The sequence below is a fragment of the Peromyscus californicus genome, unplaced genomic scaffold (assembly GCF_007827085.1).
Source record: "Peromyscus californicus insignis strain IS unplaced genomic scaffold, ASM782708v3 Scaffold_5__1_contigs__length_169319896, whole genome shotgun sequence".
NCBI classification, from domain to species: Eukaryota; Metazoa; Chordata; class Mammalia; order Rodentia; family Cricetidae; genus Peromyscus; species Peromyscus californicus.
The window spans coordinates 47,015,189-47,029,977 of record NW_026294573.1 but is presented as its reverse complement, the minus strand read 5'-3'; the positions used below and the strand labels follow the sequence as shown (position 1 = coordinate 47,029,977).

Below are 14,789 nucleotides of genomic sequence, written 5' to 3'. Positions count from 1 at the left end.
ACTTGGAAGATTCTGTTCCAGCAATGACAGAAAGCTTCCTTGGACTGTTCCCCGGGGCTGGTGTTGGTTTCTGTTCTGTGAATGGCATTGTGACTGAAAATGGCACATTCTCTGTGAAAATGCTCAGTATGGTTCCCTGTTGCGACACCCCCTGCACCGTGACTTGAGTTAGTCATCTGCAGTTTTCCCTAACCTCGATTGCTGTAGCTCAGAGGGGCAGCTCAAGGGCCTCTTGGTGCGTGGCTCATGGTAGACACTCGGGAGAGTTCACAGGTCATCAGATTCATGAGAAGCAAATCCAAGAAAGAAGACCAAATAGTGAAATGAATTCCCATGTTTGTAAGCTGCTGTCCTGTGGAGAAGGAAGGGAAACCATGTTGCAGGGAGCAGCTGTCAGATCAGCAGGCAAGGGCTGCTGGCTCTTTTTTCCTTTGCTGTGACATCGCTCTGTTTGTGATTGCCTCTGATTTGCTCGTATTCTGCCTCTTGCCACTCGATTTGGGCTCAACTTCATCCAATATTTCTTGTGACCATTTGGGGACCATCTGGACCTCAGCAGTGGTCTCCCCAAGAAGACATAGCATCAAGGGACGTGATGGGCTCTGCTGTGTGTCCTGCCCTCTGCCTGAGAAGTGGGCTGAGAGCCTGTCAGCCTGCTGACAGGAGCCAATTTCACATTCCTGTGACTCCAATTCACTCCCTTTGCGAGTCCTGAAGCCATGCCAAATCTTGTTAGGAGGTTTTGAAAACTCCTTGAGTTTTGGCTAATGTGGACACAGGATAATAGATTTTTAAAAGGAGCGGGGAGAAAGGAAGAAAGAGTTAGGAAGAAATAACTGAGCTTTTGGAAACCATTCCCCTTCAGTTTCTAGTTTTCTGATCTCATTGCCCCTGTATGAGTCTGCTTGTTCTGTCTGAAACAATTTAAAAACAGCAGAGCCGTCTCTCAGCCTGCTCCTCCAGCCAAAGGAGGGGAACAGGAAGCTCTAAGTCCTCCTGTTGATGTCGGATCTTCTGGCTTCCACATGAGGTCACAGATTGGATAGAGGTCCCAGAAGTCTCTAGGAGTGCAAGTGCACAGTCCTTCCTAGAACTCCTCAGCAACTGAACAGCTACAGGATTCTCAGTGCTTCCACCCCAGCCCATCACTAGCCCTCTTGCTGTCACCACTGAAATAGCTGCATCATCCCCTGTACCTGTAGGATCCCACCGTCACCACCATCTATTCCCTAATGTGCTGTGACTCAAAGTCTTCCCAACATCGTGCATCACCCACCTATTGAGACTGAGCTGGATGCTGTGTGTTTAATGGTACAGACAGTGGGTAGGAAGTAGTACTATGCACTTGAATCATGTCATGACTTTTCACTGGGCAGCACATACTACAGGCTGTGCGTGAATTGTCTCATTATTAACCCTGGGTGTGTGTAAATTGCCTGGTTTCTCTTGTTTCCCTTGCAATAGAAGGTCAGGACCATGGTAGACACTTAGTGGGTCATAGATGATTAGTAGATGGACATGGCTTGGGGGAACACATGACTCTCAGTCACATAGCAGGCATTACCATCACCAGCCCCACTTACCTAAACACTAGTACCATCATTTCTCAGCCAAGATAGTCCACAACTCCTTCACTTTGTCACTGATATCCAGCTGTTTGTATCTCCCCACAGAATCATTACTAGCCTGTACATGGTTCCATAAACCTTATCCCCATGTATATTTTTATATTGGGTATGTTTGAGAAAATTTAGGCATAAAAGCCTGGAGTCTCTCTGTCACATCCACAGGAAACTGTTTCCCCAAATTCTGGTGGTTAAACAAAAGAGTAAGACAAAAAAAGGAAGGAAGGAAGGAAGGAAGGAAGGAAGGAAGGAAGGAAGGAAGGAAGGAAGGAAGGAAGGAAAGAAAGAGAGAAGAAGAAGAAGAAGAAGAAGAAGAAGAAGAAGAAGAAGAAGAAGAAGAAGAAGAAGAAGAAGAAGAAGAAGAAGAAGAAGAAGAAGAAGAAAAAGAAGAAGAGACAAACAAACATTTCTCAGGAACTTGTGAAGCAAGTCCCCCTTTGCCAAAGGAGTCATGTTCCCTTTCACTGGCAGAAGGGACAATAGTTACCTGTAATGCCTGTTAGCATGCCAAAACACATGCTGTTCCCCATGTTCCCTCAGTATCACAAGTACCTAGCTCTTCTTTGGCCCACATGCTTTATTTTCATCTCTCTCTCTCCTCTCTCTATCTCTCTGCTTCTCTCATGGCCAGGTCCAGTCTCTGGCCATGTTCAGTCTGCTTCTTTCTCTCTCTGCTCTGGCTCTTCCAGACACCTCTGGCTGTTCTCTCCCGCATATCTCCAATGGAAACCTTCCCCTTATCCATACCATGGAGCACTCCAGTTCATCAGTTTATATAGTCTTCATGTCAGAGGTGGCAAGAAGAGAAAAGAGCTTGATGGGGTGGATCCAGAACAGTCCACTCTTGTCCCTGTTCAAAAGTGGGGGGAAGTTCACAAGCAGGAGCCTGGGTGTCTGTATTGGAAAGGCCATTTCCCACCTTCGGTTTCTTCTCCAGCTGACTTTGTTGTTGCCCTGGACCAGTGCTCCCCATGCCTGACACCAGCTCGCCCTCATCTCTTTGTCGCCTTCACTTTGCAACTGGCAGCAACTGGATTTTAAAAGAGGAAAGATGTGTTTGCCCCTAGTTTTGGGAGGCCCCTGCTGAGTGGCAAGGGGCCACAAGGAGCCAGATGTCAGAACAAGTACTTATCTTGGGCAGGAGCAGAGAGTAGCTGGGTCAGCACATCTGTCTATGGACAGCTCAAAGGCTCACAAGAACTACTGAAAGAGCTTTATGAGAAATACCTCAACCCTGAGTTACCTAGGGACCTCCTGGTAGGGACTCCTCCTGTGAGATTCCCTCACCCCCTCCAGGGCCACCCTGGGGGTCTAGCTCTAACTACAATAAACTCTTAGGAGCTCAAAACATTCAAACCATAGCACCTGCCAAGCAAAAAACACCTGTTCCCTTCTCCCTCCCTTCTACCTGCCCTCCTTCTATCTCTCTTTTCTGGCTTCCTTTTCTTTCCCCCTTCTCTTCCTCCATCCCTCCCTCCCTCCATCCCTCCCTCTCTCCCTCTCATCCTCTTCCCTTCCCTCACTCCATCCCCTTCTCTCACCTTTCCTTCCTTTTCCCCATTCCTTCCCTCCTCCCACATTCCTCTCTTTCCTCCCCTCCCCTTCCCTTCCCTTTCCCCCTCCCCTTTCCTCATATATTCTAACCTCTCCTCCCTTCCCCCTCCTTTCGCACCCTCAGCCCTGTTTCAGGGCGGGGAGGGGTGGGAGGGGACTTAGGTTTCAGGACTGAAGGCGCTTCCCCAGGATGTGGCCAGACAAGGGACAGCATTTTGTACTGAAGCTGCTGTTCCTACATCTCCTTCCACTCCCCTGTCTCCTAAAACCATCCATTCTTCTCCTTTAAGCCACTCTGCTTTGAAATGCAGGCACGTCATGTTTTCTTCACATGAGATGAAAATGGGAAGATAAAGAATGTAGACTTGGAGTCTTTTTTTTTTTTTTTTTTTTTTTTTGTGATGAACCAGAAACAAATTTTATTTTTGTTTAAAATTGACAGAGTAGTTTTTTAATTATCACAATTCCTATTTTTTAATTACTAAAAATATTTTTTACATTTGATATTTTGATTGTTTTTTCTTCTCCAACCCCACCCAAATCCTTCCCATCTCCCCACACACCTACCAAAATCTACACCCTTTCTTTCTTTTTCACATTAGAAAACAACCAGGCATCTACAAATTAGTAATGATAATAAATGCAATAATAAGATAAAATAAAAACAAACAGAAAAACTAGACACAGACTATACATAAGAAGCCGGGCTTCTTATGTATAGACTTGGAGTCTTTGCCTGGGCTATCCCTGCTCCTTCACAGCGGTCTTCTGAGGTCTGCTCGGTGCCCTGGGTGAGCTCTGTCCCCTTCATCACTTCTCACAATGCCAGCACAGTCAAGCCAGGCATGGTGGCACACACCTGTAAACCCAGCACTCCGGTCTCAGAAGGCAGAGGCAGGAGGATTACTACAAAGCTTGTTCTACACAGTTCCAGACCAGAACATAGCAAGACCATCTCTCAAAATCTCAAAAGAGCAACAACAAAGTGCAACTTCAAGGAAGTAAGATGTCACGTTTTGTTGTCTGAGGGACTATAGACATAGCCAACCATGTGCTCTTTGAAGAAGGATGCCATCTTCATTATGGCATTCAAGCATATCCAGTCAAGCTTCCAGACATTCCTCAGAACTGTCTTGAGACAGTAGCTGGAGGAAGAAGGGCTTTGGGCTGCAAAAGGAGTCCCAGTATGGGGTAATTAGAGACAGGATTTCAATCACCCCAAAGCCAGGTCTCCATGCTAGCACTCCCCCCCCATTAGACTCTGGCGCTGAGTCTAGCAAGAGTGTCAAGCCCCACATCTTGTAAGGCCTGGCACGCTCAGGCATTAACTGGAATTCTATTTCATTTGATTGTTGATGAGGCTTCATGAATTTCCACTTGAAACTTTTCTTTAAATGTCCCAAAAGTCCCTGGCTCTGGCTTAGCCCAGACAAGGAGAAATCTGAGATCCAGAAAGCGGTTGCTATCTGTGCAAGCTGAATTTGATGATTTCATGGTACTGCCTAGACATAGCAAGGAACTGAACTCTCCCAAGGAAGAATTCCAGTCAGTGCAAGTGTGGAAGATCCTCCAAAAGAATTGAAGAAACTGCACACAGATGAGGTGTCTAAGTGTTGAGAAAGTGGCCATTACTGGAAGTATGGCTGACCTCTTCCTTTTTCATACATTTTCTGTCTAGTTGTGTTAGCTCCTGCGACTGTCACTAGCCACATGTGGCTACTTAAGTTGAAACTAATCCGAAGGAAGTTTTCAAATTTGCTCCCATTAAGCAGATCTGCAGAAGCTAGCATATGCCTCTCTCCAGATTGGACAGGAGAAATGCAGGACTTTCCATCATCATAGTTCTAGCAGACACTGCTGCTCTGGGGTAGAATCCCAAGTCAACATCACAGTTTATCATCTTGCCTCAGCTGCCCCTACCCTATTGTTCAGTTGCCAAGCAGAGCTTTTCTTGACTGTCTCCTAAGAAGTAGGAAGTGGCCATCTCCTCTCTGCTGAAGGTGGTGCGGAGAATAAGCTGCTAGTATCCCAGTGAGACTTAGTCTTAATTAGCATGTGCCTTGCTTGTTAAAACATGCACTCAGGAAAGTAGCATGCATTCGGGTGCCTGTAATCACTAGGTGTCCTTAATACTACCCACCTGTGCACAGTTACAAATCACTTAAGTTAATCCATTCCTCCTGGGCCCTCTAAATGGATAATCGAATTGATTCTTTTTGCAGCCTTGGCCTAGGTCCTAGTTTAGAGCTAAAAGCCTGTGTCCTCCCATATGAGCACTCCTGTCCACCTTGGACGACAAGGACCACACATCTTGGCCCTGCTGAGAGCACAGACCATGTATTAGTTAGTCATCACCGTGTCTCCAGCACCTGCCTAGGTCCTGGCAGGTGGGAAATGCACTGGGAATGTTTGTTGAAGGCATTAATTAATCCATTACCTAATCAATCAAGATGCCTTTGGTTCTCCCAGTAGGATGCTCACTGATTATTCCTGAAGAGAATTCATTCCCCAGCACAGCAATTTGAAAAGCCAGCCGCACATCAGAGTCACTGAGGTTCTGTGGAATCCTGGCAAAATCAGCTGCCCCCCCATACCCTCCCCTCCAGCAGAATCAGAGATCAGAGACTGGCACTCAGGTCTCAGAGTTTTGTAAACGCCTCCCCACAGGATTGTGCTCTGCAGCCCAAGATTATATTATAAACCATGTCAAGTTCCTGACTTGTCAGCCATAAATATGATTTCATCGTTTTTGATATTTGTGCCCCACATCCTATCTCATCCACAGTCATTTTTACTGCAAGAGCACCATCAATCTGATCCCCCTTCACCCATTCCTCAGTTGTGGAACCATCATGCCCCGACTGTGGGAAAGGAAACTCCCCATGGGAACTTTATTTTGGTGTCTTTATGAAGAGTTCTGAAACAGTGTAGGAGAATATAGTCCCTTAAATCTCTCCTCAGAATGTGAGATCCTGGAATATTTGTCACTTTTAAGAGTGATAATTGAAGATAATTGCTAAGCCAAGCTGTAACATAGTGTTAAGTGTGGGTAAAGCAAGTGCTGGGGGTGTGGGACGCAAGGGGATGGATTCCAGGCCCTAGACATGAGTCAGCTGGGAAAGGGGTCATTGCATAGAAGTACCTCTCCACTGGCCAGATGGAGTGCACTGTCACCTACGGCCACACCAGACAGGAGGAAGGAGCCTGGGGCATTGACCAAGCCAAAGTCAGACAGCAGAGGACCAAAGGTATCAGAGATACCACCTGGAAGAAGATGGTCTGGTGAATCCACCTAGGAACAAGGCCAGGAGGAGGAAATGGAGTCAAGAACAGACTAAAGGTTACTCATTCTAGTCCCAAACACCATGTAACAATAGTTTCCTCACGTTATAAAGCCTGTGTAGAAATGTTGTTAAAATGAACCAAGAGATAGGAGAAGATGATACGAAATAATGGCTCTGGTTTATTTAACATCTACATTGTGCCTAATACCAAACAAAACTGTACATACATCTCAGTAAGACTCAAAGAATGGCTTTTTTTAGGTATGTGCTACCTAAAAATTGAGAAAGGTAAGGCTCCTTGACTTCCAGAGTCATGTGGCCAAGAGGTGGCATGACTAACTCTATCTATCTATCATAGGTAGATATCTATGTATTTATACATAGATAGATGTATTCATCTAGATTCCTAGACTGATCTTCTTCTGAATGTACAGAAATCACCCATCAAGCCTCACCTCTGCAACTCCCCAGAGGCCACCTCTTCTGTCACCAGGAAGGTGACAGCTGCATGCGATGCTAGAAGTCCTCCCACGTTTTCATTATGTGGGACATGGTGAGGCTTTTATGAGCCTCCACCACGGGCTGTTTTTCAAATTTATTTAATTCATCCATCATGTTCTGAAGCCATTTGCTTTTTTATATTGGACAGATGTAATGAGATTTTGGACACTAAAAAATGTTTTTATTAAAAGTTATGACCCAGAGCTAGTTGGTAGGGGCCCTGCCATAAATCCCCAGGAGTATTGGAATTTATAAGGGATGTAGTGACATAACCTTAACCTTCTAGGCCACACCATAGATTACATGGTCTCCTAGACTGTTGCTCTCTTCCCACAGCCCCACACACCTGTGGCTAAATAACAATACTAATAATTATCAGTGCCGACAGGAGTGGAAGGAGTAGTTCTGTAGTTATTGCAATCGTGACTTTTCATCTTGTCGTCGCCACAGGTGAACCATGGGGAGACAGACCCTGGTGGAGACAGGTGGCAGGATTTATGGATGGTTGTTCTGAATGGCAGTGGTCCTGGGCGTGTTGATTCTCCTGCCCAGCTCTACATCCTGTGGATGGGAATGAGGGAAGTAGCAGTCACAATTTCTGTGGACAGAGTGAAGGCGATTTTGGCAAATGGGGGACAACAGTCTCCCCATTCCTCCATTGCCAACAATGAGCCCTACTCAAAATTAGGAAGCACTATCATCTCTCTTCACATGCGCAATGCCTCAATTTGAATGCCAGTAGATATAGACTCTACTAACATTGAGCTACTTGGAAATTATCCAAAGAATAATTAGCTTGTAGGTATAGACCAAAACAAGGTCATTAAAAATATGCCTGTGTAGTAGATATTATACATTTTGTATGATACATAATATATGCAGTAGAACTAAAAGTTAAGAGAGGAGTTAGTTTTGGCCAGCTGCCAGCCACTTGTTCATTCACAGATTCATTCATTCCTGTTGGCCAGGGCTGTGCGTTAGACCCTCCCTTGGGAGCTGCAGGGCATTTGGGAATGAATTGCACACATGAGAGAACTCTCAGCAGAACAGGTGCAGCTGAGGTGCTGAGACCTCCAAGAGGAAGGAGTTTCATGGCAGAGGTGGCATTCAGCTGGGCTTAGGAAAGTGGGGACCACTGAGCTTAGCGGGGGTGGGAAGAGATTGCTGAGTAAAGAGAAGAGCTGGCACAAAAGATGGGCACAACTGGTTGATGGTGTGTGTGTGTAGATATGTGTGTATCTGCATACAAATATGAAAATGTCATAATGGAACTCACTGTTTTGTATACTGTTAACAACTAAAAGAATTGCCAAGAAAAAAAAAAACAGTTGAGTTTGGCTAATATCACATGATGGCACATCTTCATTTTCAAGGCAGACTGTCCACTGTAGACACCTTTCTCTTACCTATAGGCACTGCTGCACCAAGCTGAGTGGTGTGCATAATTACAGGAAGATGGACTTTAGAGTTACAGACATGCTGTTGCTGTATCTCCCAATCAGGCCTGTGCTTTATCATCTGGTTATGCTGAAAACATATCCCAGGGTTTTCGCCATACATCAGAATCTGCTCCCGCCTACTTGAGACCACGGGAGTGTAAAACCATAGCTACCATCATCATTAAACTCATAAATCCATGTCATTTGTGTGTCATTCACTCCCTCCTCATTCATCATCCCTTGCACTTGCAGAGTAGCCAGCCACTGGACGATTTTGAAGAGCGCTTTGCTGCAGCCACGCCGGTAAGAATGAGAGGGTCCTGTCTGTTTAACTGTTTCATGTTGTTGGACCATCACTCATTTCATGTTCATCAATCATGCCTTGTGGTTACAGAACAGAAATCTGTCAGTGGATTTTGATGAGCTTCTTCAGGCAACCAAGGTAAGACCTCTAGGGTCCTGTTAAATCAGAGTTCTTCTGGCTATCCTCATGTGTCCCATCATGTGCTCGTCCACCTGCATAAATGACAATTTTTCTATTCTGTACTGCTCAAAGGTGCCCATTGCAATGTTCACAGGAAAACTAAAGATGTCATGGGTCCAGTAATAAGAGTGTATGTACAAATGGTGTGCATGTGTATGATGAGATACTTACAGGGGAGTGTGTATGTCTGTGTGTGTGTAATGAGATACTGATAAGGAAGTGTGTGTGTGTGTGTGTGTGTGTGTGTGTGTGTGTATGTTGTGTGTGTGTGTGTGTATGTTGTGTGTGTGTGTGTGTGTGTGTGATGAGATACTTATAGGGAAGTATGTGTAAGTGAGTGTGTGTGTGATAAGATACTGATAGGGGTGTGTGTGTGTGTGTGTGTGTGTGTGTGTGTGTGTGTGTGTGTTTGTAACGTAAGGGGAAATGGAAAGGCAATAACACCTCTTTGTTTCATTCAACCAGTGTTTTAGAGGTCTCCTAACACATTCCAGACATTCTGGGCGGGGGGGAGGATACAGCAAAGTCTTTACTTGTGTCCTGATAGACAGGTGAGAAGGCAGTGGGGAAAGGAATGAGTGACTGCAGAAGGAGCTCATGCAGGGGCCCGAAGACGGGTTTCCTTTCAGACCCTCTGTGTTCTGCCCTCCTTAGCACTGTGTGAACTGAATGTATAGGCCTGTCTTCCATAAAGCATCCAGCTCCTGAAAACAGGGGCAGGAGCATGCTGTCCTCAGGTCTATGTCCCTTCTTTTGGCACAGTAGACAACGTATGATAAGAATCCCTGTACATTTCCTGAAGGATCCCAGGATCTCCTGTACCCAAAACATAGGGATTGAGCCTTTGAGAGAATGTATTGTGGGGGCCAGCCCAGGACATCTCATCCTTCTTTGATTGTGTCATGGAAACTTCCCTTCAGGGGGTTCTAGGGCTACTCTCTGCCATCATGTTGAAAGAAGGGCAAGGGACTACTCTTGAGCCAGCAGTTTTCCAGTGTTCTATATACCTGAGAAACTGCCACTTGTTCAAATCAAAGTGACTAGGCCAGGGCCAGGCCTGATGGAGATATTGAGGGGCTTGACCCAAACCTGTCAGCTTCTTATCTCCATCACCGGCCATGGCAGCCTCAGCCTCACTCCACCTACTATTGGAAAATTCCAGTATCTTCTAAAAGAAACCCATCTGCCACCTATAGTTACATCTGTACAGAAGACCTTCACAATGCTTGGGTGGTAGGTAGGTCCCTCCTCTATCATGAGCAGACATCTGGAGCTGAAGACGCAAATAGACTCCCATGGGCGTTCACCGTAGCAGGTCTCTTGGGAACCCTGGCTTCTGATTAGAGATATCATAAAGCTAACTACCACCATTAAACAAAGCTGACCAGGGCTTGGGGAATCAGCAGATAGATTGAAAAGGGGTCTGGTTGCTCTGCAGGACAACGCACCCCGAACTCCTTTTCCCCAGCTGATCCCAAGCGGGTCACTCACCTCAGCCTCAGTTAACCCATCTGTAAAGTACAGACTGTGGCGATGGAGCTGACTTCCCTGGGCTCAGGGGGTGTCAGACATGATGATAATGTATGGGAAAGCTTATTGTGAGCTGTAAAGTGTTTTACAAATGTGGACTCTTAGCTTTATTCTCTTGAGGCCTTTAAAATGATGGATGAGGACAGTATTTTCAGATGGAACATGGTTTATTAGGTTACAAGTAAGCGGCCGGAGTTCACATGGGGGAGGGCCGTGAAAATAGATACTGTTCCTGATTCTCAATCATATGGGGTTATTCAGATTATTTTTAATTTTATGGCCTAAGAACCCCCTTTTTCTATAAAATTTAATTAACTCGGGGTTCTATTTAAACAGCAAATCCAATGAAACGAAATAACAGCCTATGTTTTATGCCTCCCCATGTTTTTCTCGTTTAATCCTTGAGTGAAAATCATTTGGCAAGAAGAAGGGCTATATCTCAAGAAAGAAGGTTATTTTAAAAGTTGTGCTTAAGGAGAAAATTAGCCAATAAATTATCTTTACGATGTTAGTAAAAGTATGCCGTGAGTTCAACACATTTGAGATGTAAATTGTGTGACTTAATTATTAACTTCATTTTAATATTTTCCCAGTGCTGAAAATAGTTCTGAGCCGTTTTATAAGCATGGAGATCCAAACTCCAGGAAGCCCAGAAGCTTCAGTTGAATTCATTAAGTAGTTAGTCTTTCATGCAGAAGGGAAGGAACCAAAGGGTAGGTTTCACCATATCAGGGGAGATGTTGTTGGCAGGCCAAAGAAGGCTTGCGGAAGAAAATAAGAGAGTCCAGATTTAGGAGCACACCCTGCTGTCAGTGGCCATGTGCACGCCAGCTGCTGGATTGTCACCGTGTGAGAGGAAAGCTGTTAGGAGAGAGTCGGCGGGGAGGGAGACCCGTGAGAAGTACCCAAGTGCCTCTTCAGCCTTGTCCAGTTCCCTTGCCCGCTCATGTCCCAGGAGAGCGGCCTGCTGGGAGTGCCAAACCAAACCACACCTCCAGCAGTGCTCTCCCTGGCTTGTGGAGTTCCATGTGTCTTCAGGGTCCTTCCTCTTCTTTGTCGCCACGCTAACTGTACCCCTCCTGTAGGATTTGGAGACAGGCTGTTTCCTTTGGAAAACTCTGACTAAATTCTCTGCCCCTAGTAGACTGGGTTCCAGTTGCCCCCACAGAGACTTTGGTCACCCCTTCCTGTCATGTTACCTTCAAGGGATCTGCATCTGTGGACTACCATCCCCCACAGACCATCACTCCCTGCGGTTGGGGCTTGGCCGTTCCCCGTTCTGTGCCCTAACACCTAGTGCGGTGCCCAGCACCTTATGCTTCTTCAGGGTTTGGAGGGAAGAATGTTGTGTTCTTGGGTAGCAGCAAAACACTTGGTTTTGACATATTCAGAATGGCATACCTTGGGGACTGAACCAAAGTCTAAATACAAAATTCCTTTCTGCCTCATATATAACCTCTATCCATACCTTGCATGTGACTTCATACAGCATGTTTAGTGTCCCAGCATTTTTATCATGACCCTTACAAGGAGTCCGGTGTGGAATTTTCCACTTATGGCATCATATCAACACTTAGAATGCTTGGGATTTGGAATATTTGAGGTTTTGTGTTTTCAGATTAGGGACAGTGAATCTATAACATATAAGGGGATATTATCAATTCCATCATCCAGCTGAGGAAGAGAAGCTTGAGAGATGCTTGAAATGGTTAGAAGCAACATGCACACCCCACGATGGGGCCTTCTCCTGAGCTCAGAGCTGCCTCACGCATCGGAAGAAATGGTCGTTCCTCTTTTGGTATGAATCCTATAGCTCCAACTATGACCATGCAAAAGCTGAGTGTCAGTGGGGGACCAGAGTAGCAGGGCAGCCAACATCTTCCTGTACCTTCTGGTAACTGGGTTTTGTGGCTGCCTGCATCACGAGCCCTCGCTTAAGATCTGAAGATGAATGGAAAATAGTTTTTGCTCAGTGGACAGGCTCGCGCAAGGTGTGTGATTATGTGCTTTGCATAATTAAGTCAGGACATTTGGTTCCTGGCCAAAGAATCCCTATGGTCCCTGAAGCTAAAGTGTATGCAGATTAATTTCTAAGTGTATCTTAAAAGGGTTCTTCTGCTCTATGGCCAGGCTCCCTCACATACCCCATATGATGGATGGGAAGATGGATGGTCCAGTGTCTGTAGGGATGGAGTTCCTGGGAGTGATTGATAGTGTGTATACTGGGCTGGTTTTGATGCCCTTCCTGGTATTAAATGAAATGTTTTCTTTTCATCCAACCACATTTTTTATCCCAAAGACAGGCTTCGGGAGGAATGCGTGTTTGCCTGCATGCTCTCTATATAGAAAATACAAATCCTGATATCCTGACCTGGGTAACCTTGGTGTAACCTCTATGTGAATCAGTTTCTTTACTGAACGTGTGAATAATGGTTCCTAGCTCTCAGGGCTAGTGCTGTGGGAGCACTAACTGGGAGAGGACCCCATAGTCATCCTTTGTCATTCTTACAGGTGGATGGTTTTTAGATGGGTGGTTTCCACTCTTGAGAGAAACCAGTCTCCGGACTGCATTTCTGTCCATAGTTTTTGGCGTTTGATGGTATATAAGGATGAAGCGCTGTTAACACTGCTTGTAGCAAATGGGTATCACTCAAGAAGCCTAGAAAAACAGCATAGAGAAGTAGATTGATTCTGGTTCTTTCCAAGCATGTTGCCTTGGGACCATGAGATGCAGTAGTAAATGACTGGCCTCACCATTTACATGGTGAATATGGAGGAAAGGATAGTCTCACAATCTAACATTTTAAAGCAAGCCCAGCAGCATTCACTCTCCTGCTTATATGATTCTCTCTGTGTCTTTTCAGGCTGTGACCCAATTAGAACTTTTTGGAGACATGTCCACCCCTCCTGATATAACCTCTCCCCCTGTAAGTATGCACTGCCCTCTGAGCCCTGCTGCCTGGCCCCTTTTCCCCAGCCACACAATGACACAGTCTGGGCTTTGGTGAGAGAGACTGGCTGGTAAATTTCAACTAATGCTCTCGAACCTCAGTCTCCTTTACTGTGAAGGAGAAAGAATTTGGATGAACACCTCTGGTTTGAGGAGTAAATGACACCATGCATTCAGCAACCACAGGACACTGTGACTTGCTCTTCAACCTCAGTCTCCTTTACCATGAAGGAGAGAGAATTCAGATGAGCACCTCTGGTTTGAGGAATAAATGATACCATGCATTCAGCAACCACAGGACATTGTTGGTGGCTTGCTCTTCAGGCTCTTAGAAGGGAGACAGAAAAGATATGTAGTTTGTGCCTACCAAGAGCAGGTAGCTGAGTTAGGAATATGGACAAGAAACTCAACAAGGCAGGAAGCATGAGAGGGTGTGTGTCAGCATCTACCTGATCCCTCACAGCACAGTAGGCAGCTAAGGAAAGGAAGCCTCTTCTTCCTCGTCCTTCCCTTCCCCTCTCCCCTACCTTCCTCCCCCCCTCCCCATGTCACTCCGTGTTCACTGCCCACTGGCTTGCCTTTGAGCCTTTTAAACCGTGACCTGTGCCTCCCCGAGCCACTCATGAAGCTCTGGGTTCCCAGCCACAGCTCAGTAAGGGCATCTGGGGCACTGCTTGCAAGAGGATGGAGATTGCACGGAGCCTTCCTTTGAGAGTACACAAGAAAAAGGAAAGAGAGAGAAAGAAACAAAAATGGAATTAAAAACAAAGCAAAATAGAACCTCAGTGCAGGATCCTTTTATCAGCAATCCCATCCCTGCAGTAGTCACTACAGCACCAGCATGCCCTCTTCAGTTCCCCTCTCCCCGCACCCAGCCTGCTCCCCAGAGGTCTGGAGAGAGAGCAGTCAGCCGCAGCTGCACCAATTGAAGCTGCGAGGAATGAACTGCTCTTCTGGGCACCACACAGTTGTGCAAACAGGCATCGTGCTGTGGTTCATTGGCGAGGTGCACCTCACAGAGGAAGGGCTGTGATCTCACCACCAAGGACAGATGGCCCTTGCAGCCCACAGTTGCCACTGGGGAATGCAGGCACAGCTGCCCTGTGCCCAACAACTGATGTCCACTGCAATCTTGTCTTGTTCCCAGAGAAGCCAGGCCACTCACTCTCATGAGCCTTTCTCTCCTACAGCACCCCCAGGTAACAGCTGGGGGTAGAGAATAGGCAAGAGCGCGCCTAAAGTGCCCTCTCTTCTTTATCCCCTGCATTGTACAGATGAGCAGACTGAGACCCAGGAAGGACATGTGACTTCTTCGAGGCCATGTGCGGGAAAGTGAACAGCTCTGACTATGTGCAAAAATGCTTAACACAGCAGCTCAAGGCTGCATTTCTGGCCCTGAACCCAAGCGCCATCCAAATGGAT

At 46.1% G+C, this 14,789-nt stretch overlaps 1 protein-coding gene across 7 annotated transcripts in view; it reads left to right on the top strand.

Annotated features, from left to right (window-relative positions):
* Nucleotides 1-14,789, top strand: part of Dab1 (DAB adaptor protein 1) — an 803,063-nt gene that overhangs the window by 763,576 nt on the left and 24,698 nt on the right. For 6 of the 7 annotated variants that reach the window (XM_052718127.1, XM_052718129.1, XM_052718128.1 and 3 more), the window contains one exon: nucleotides 13,282-13,344. In XM_052718127.1, the coding sequence (XP_052574087.1) occupies nucleotides 13,282-13,344 (63 nt within the window). Of the gene's footprint in view, nucleotides 1-8,655; nucleotides 8,707-8,797; nucleotides 8,846-13,281; nucleotides 13,345-14,789 lie in introns of all 7 variants that reach the window. The other variant, XM_052718130.1, reaches the window with a different exon arrangement.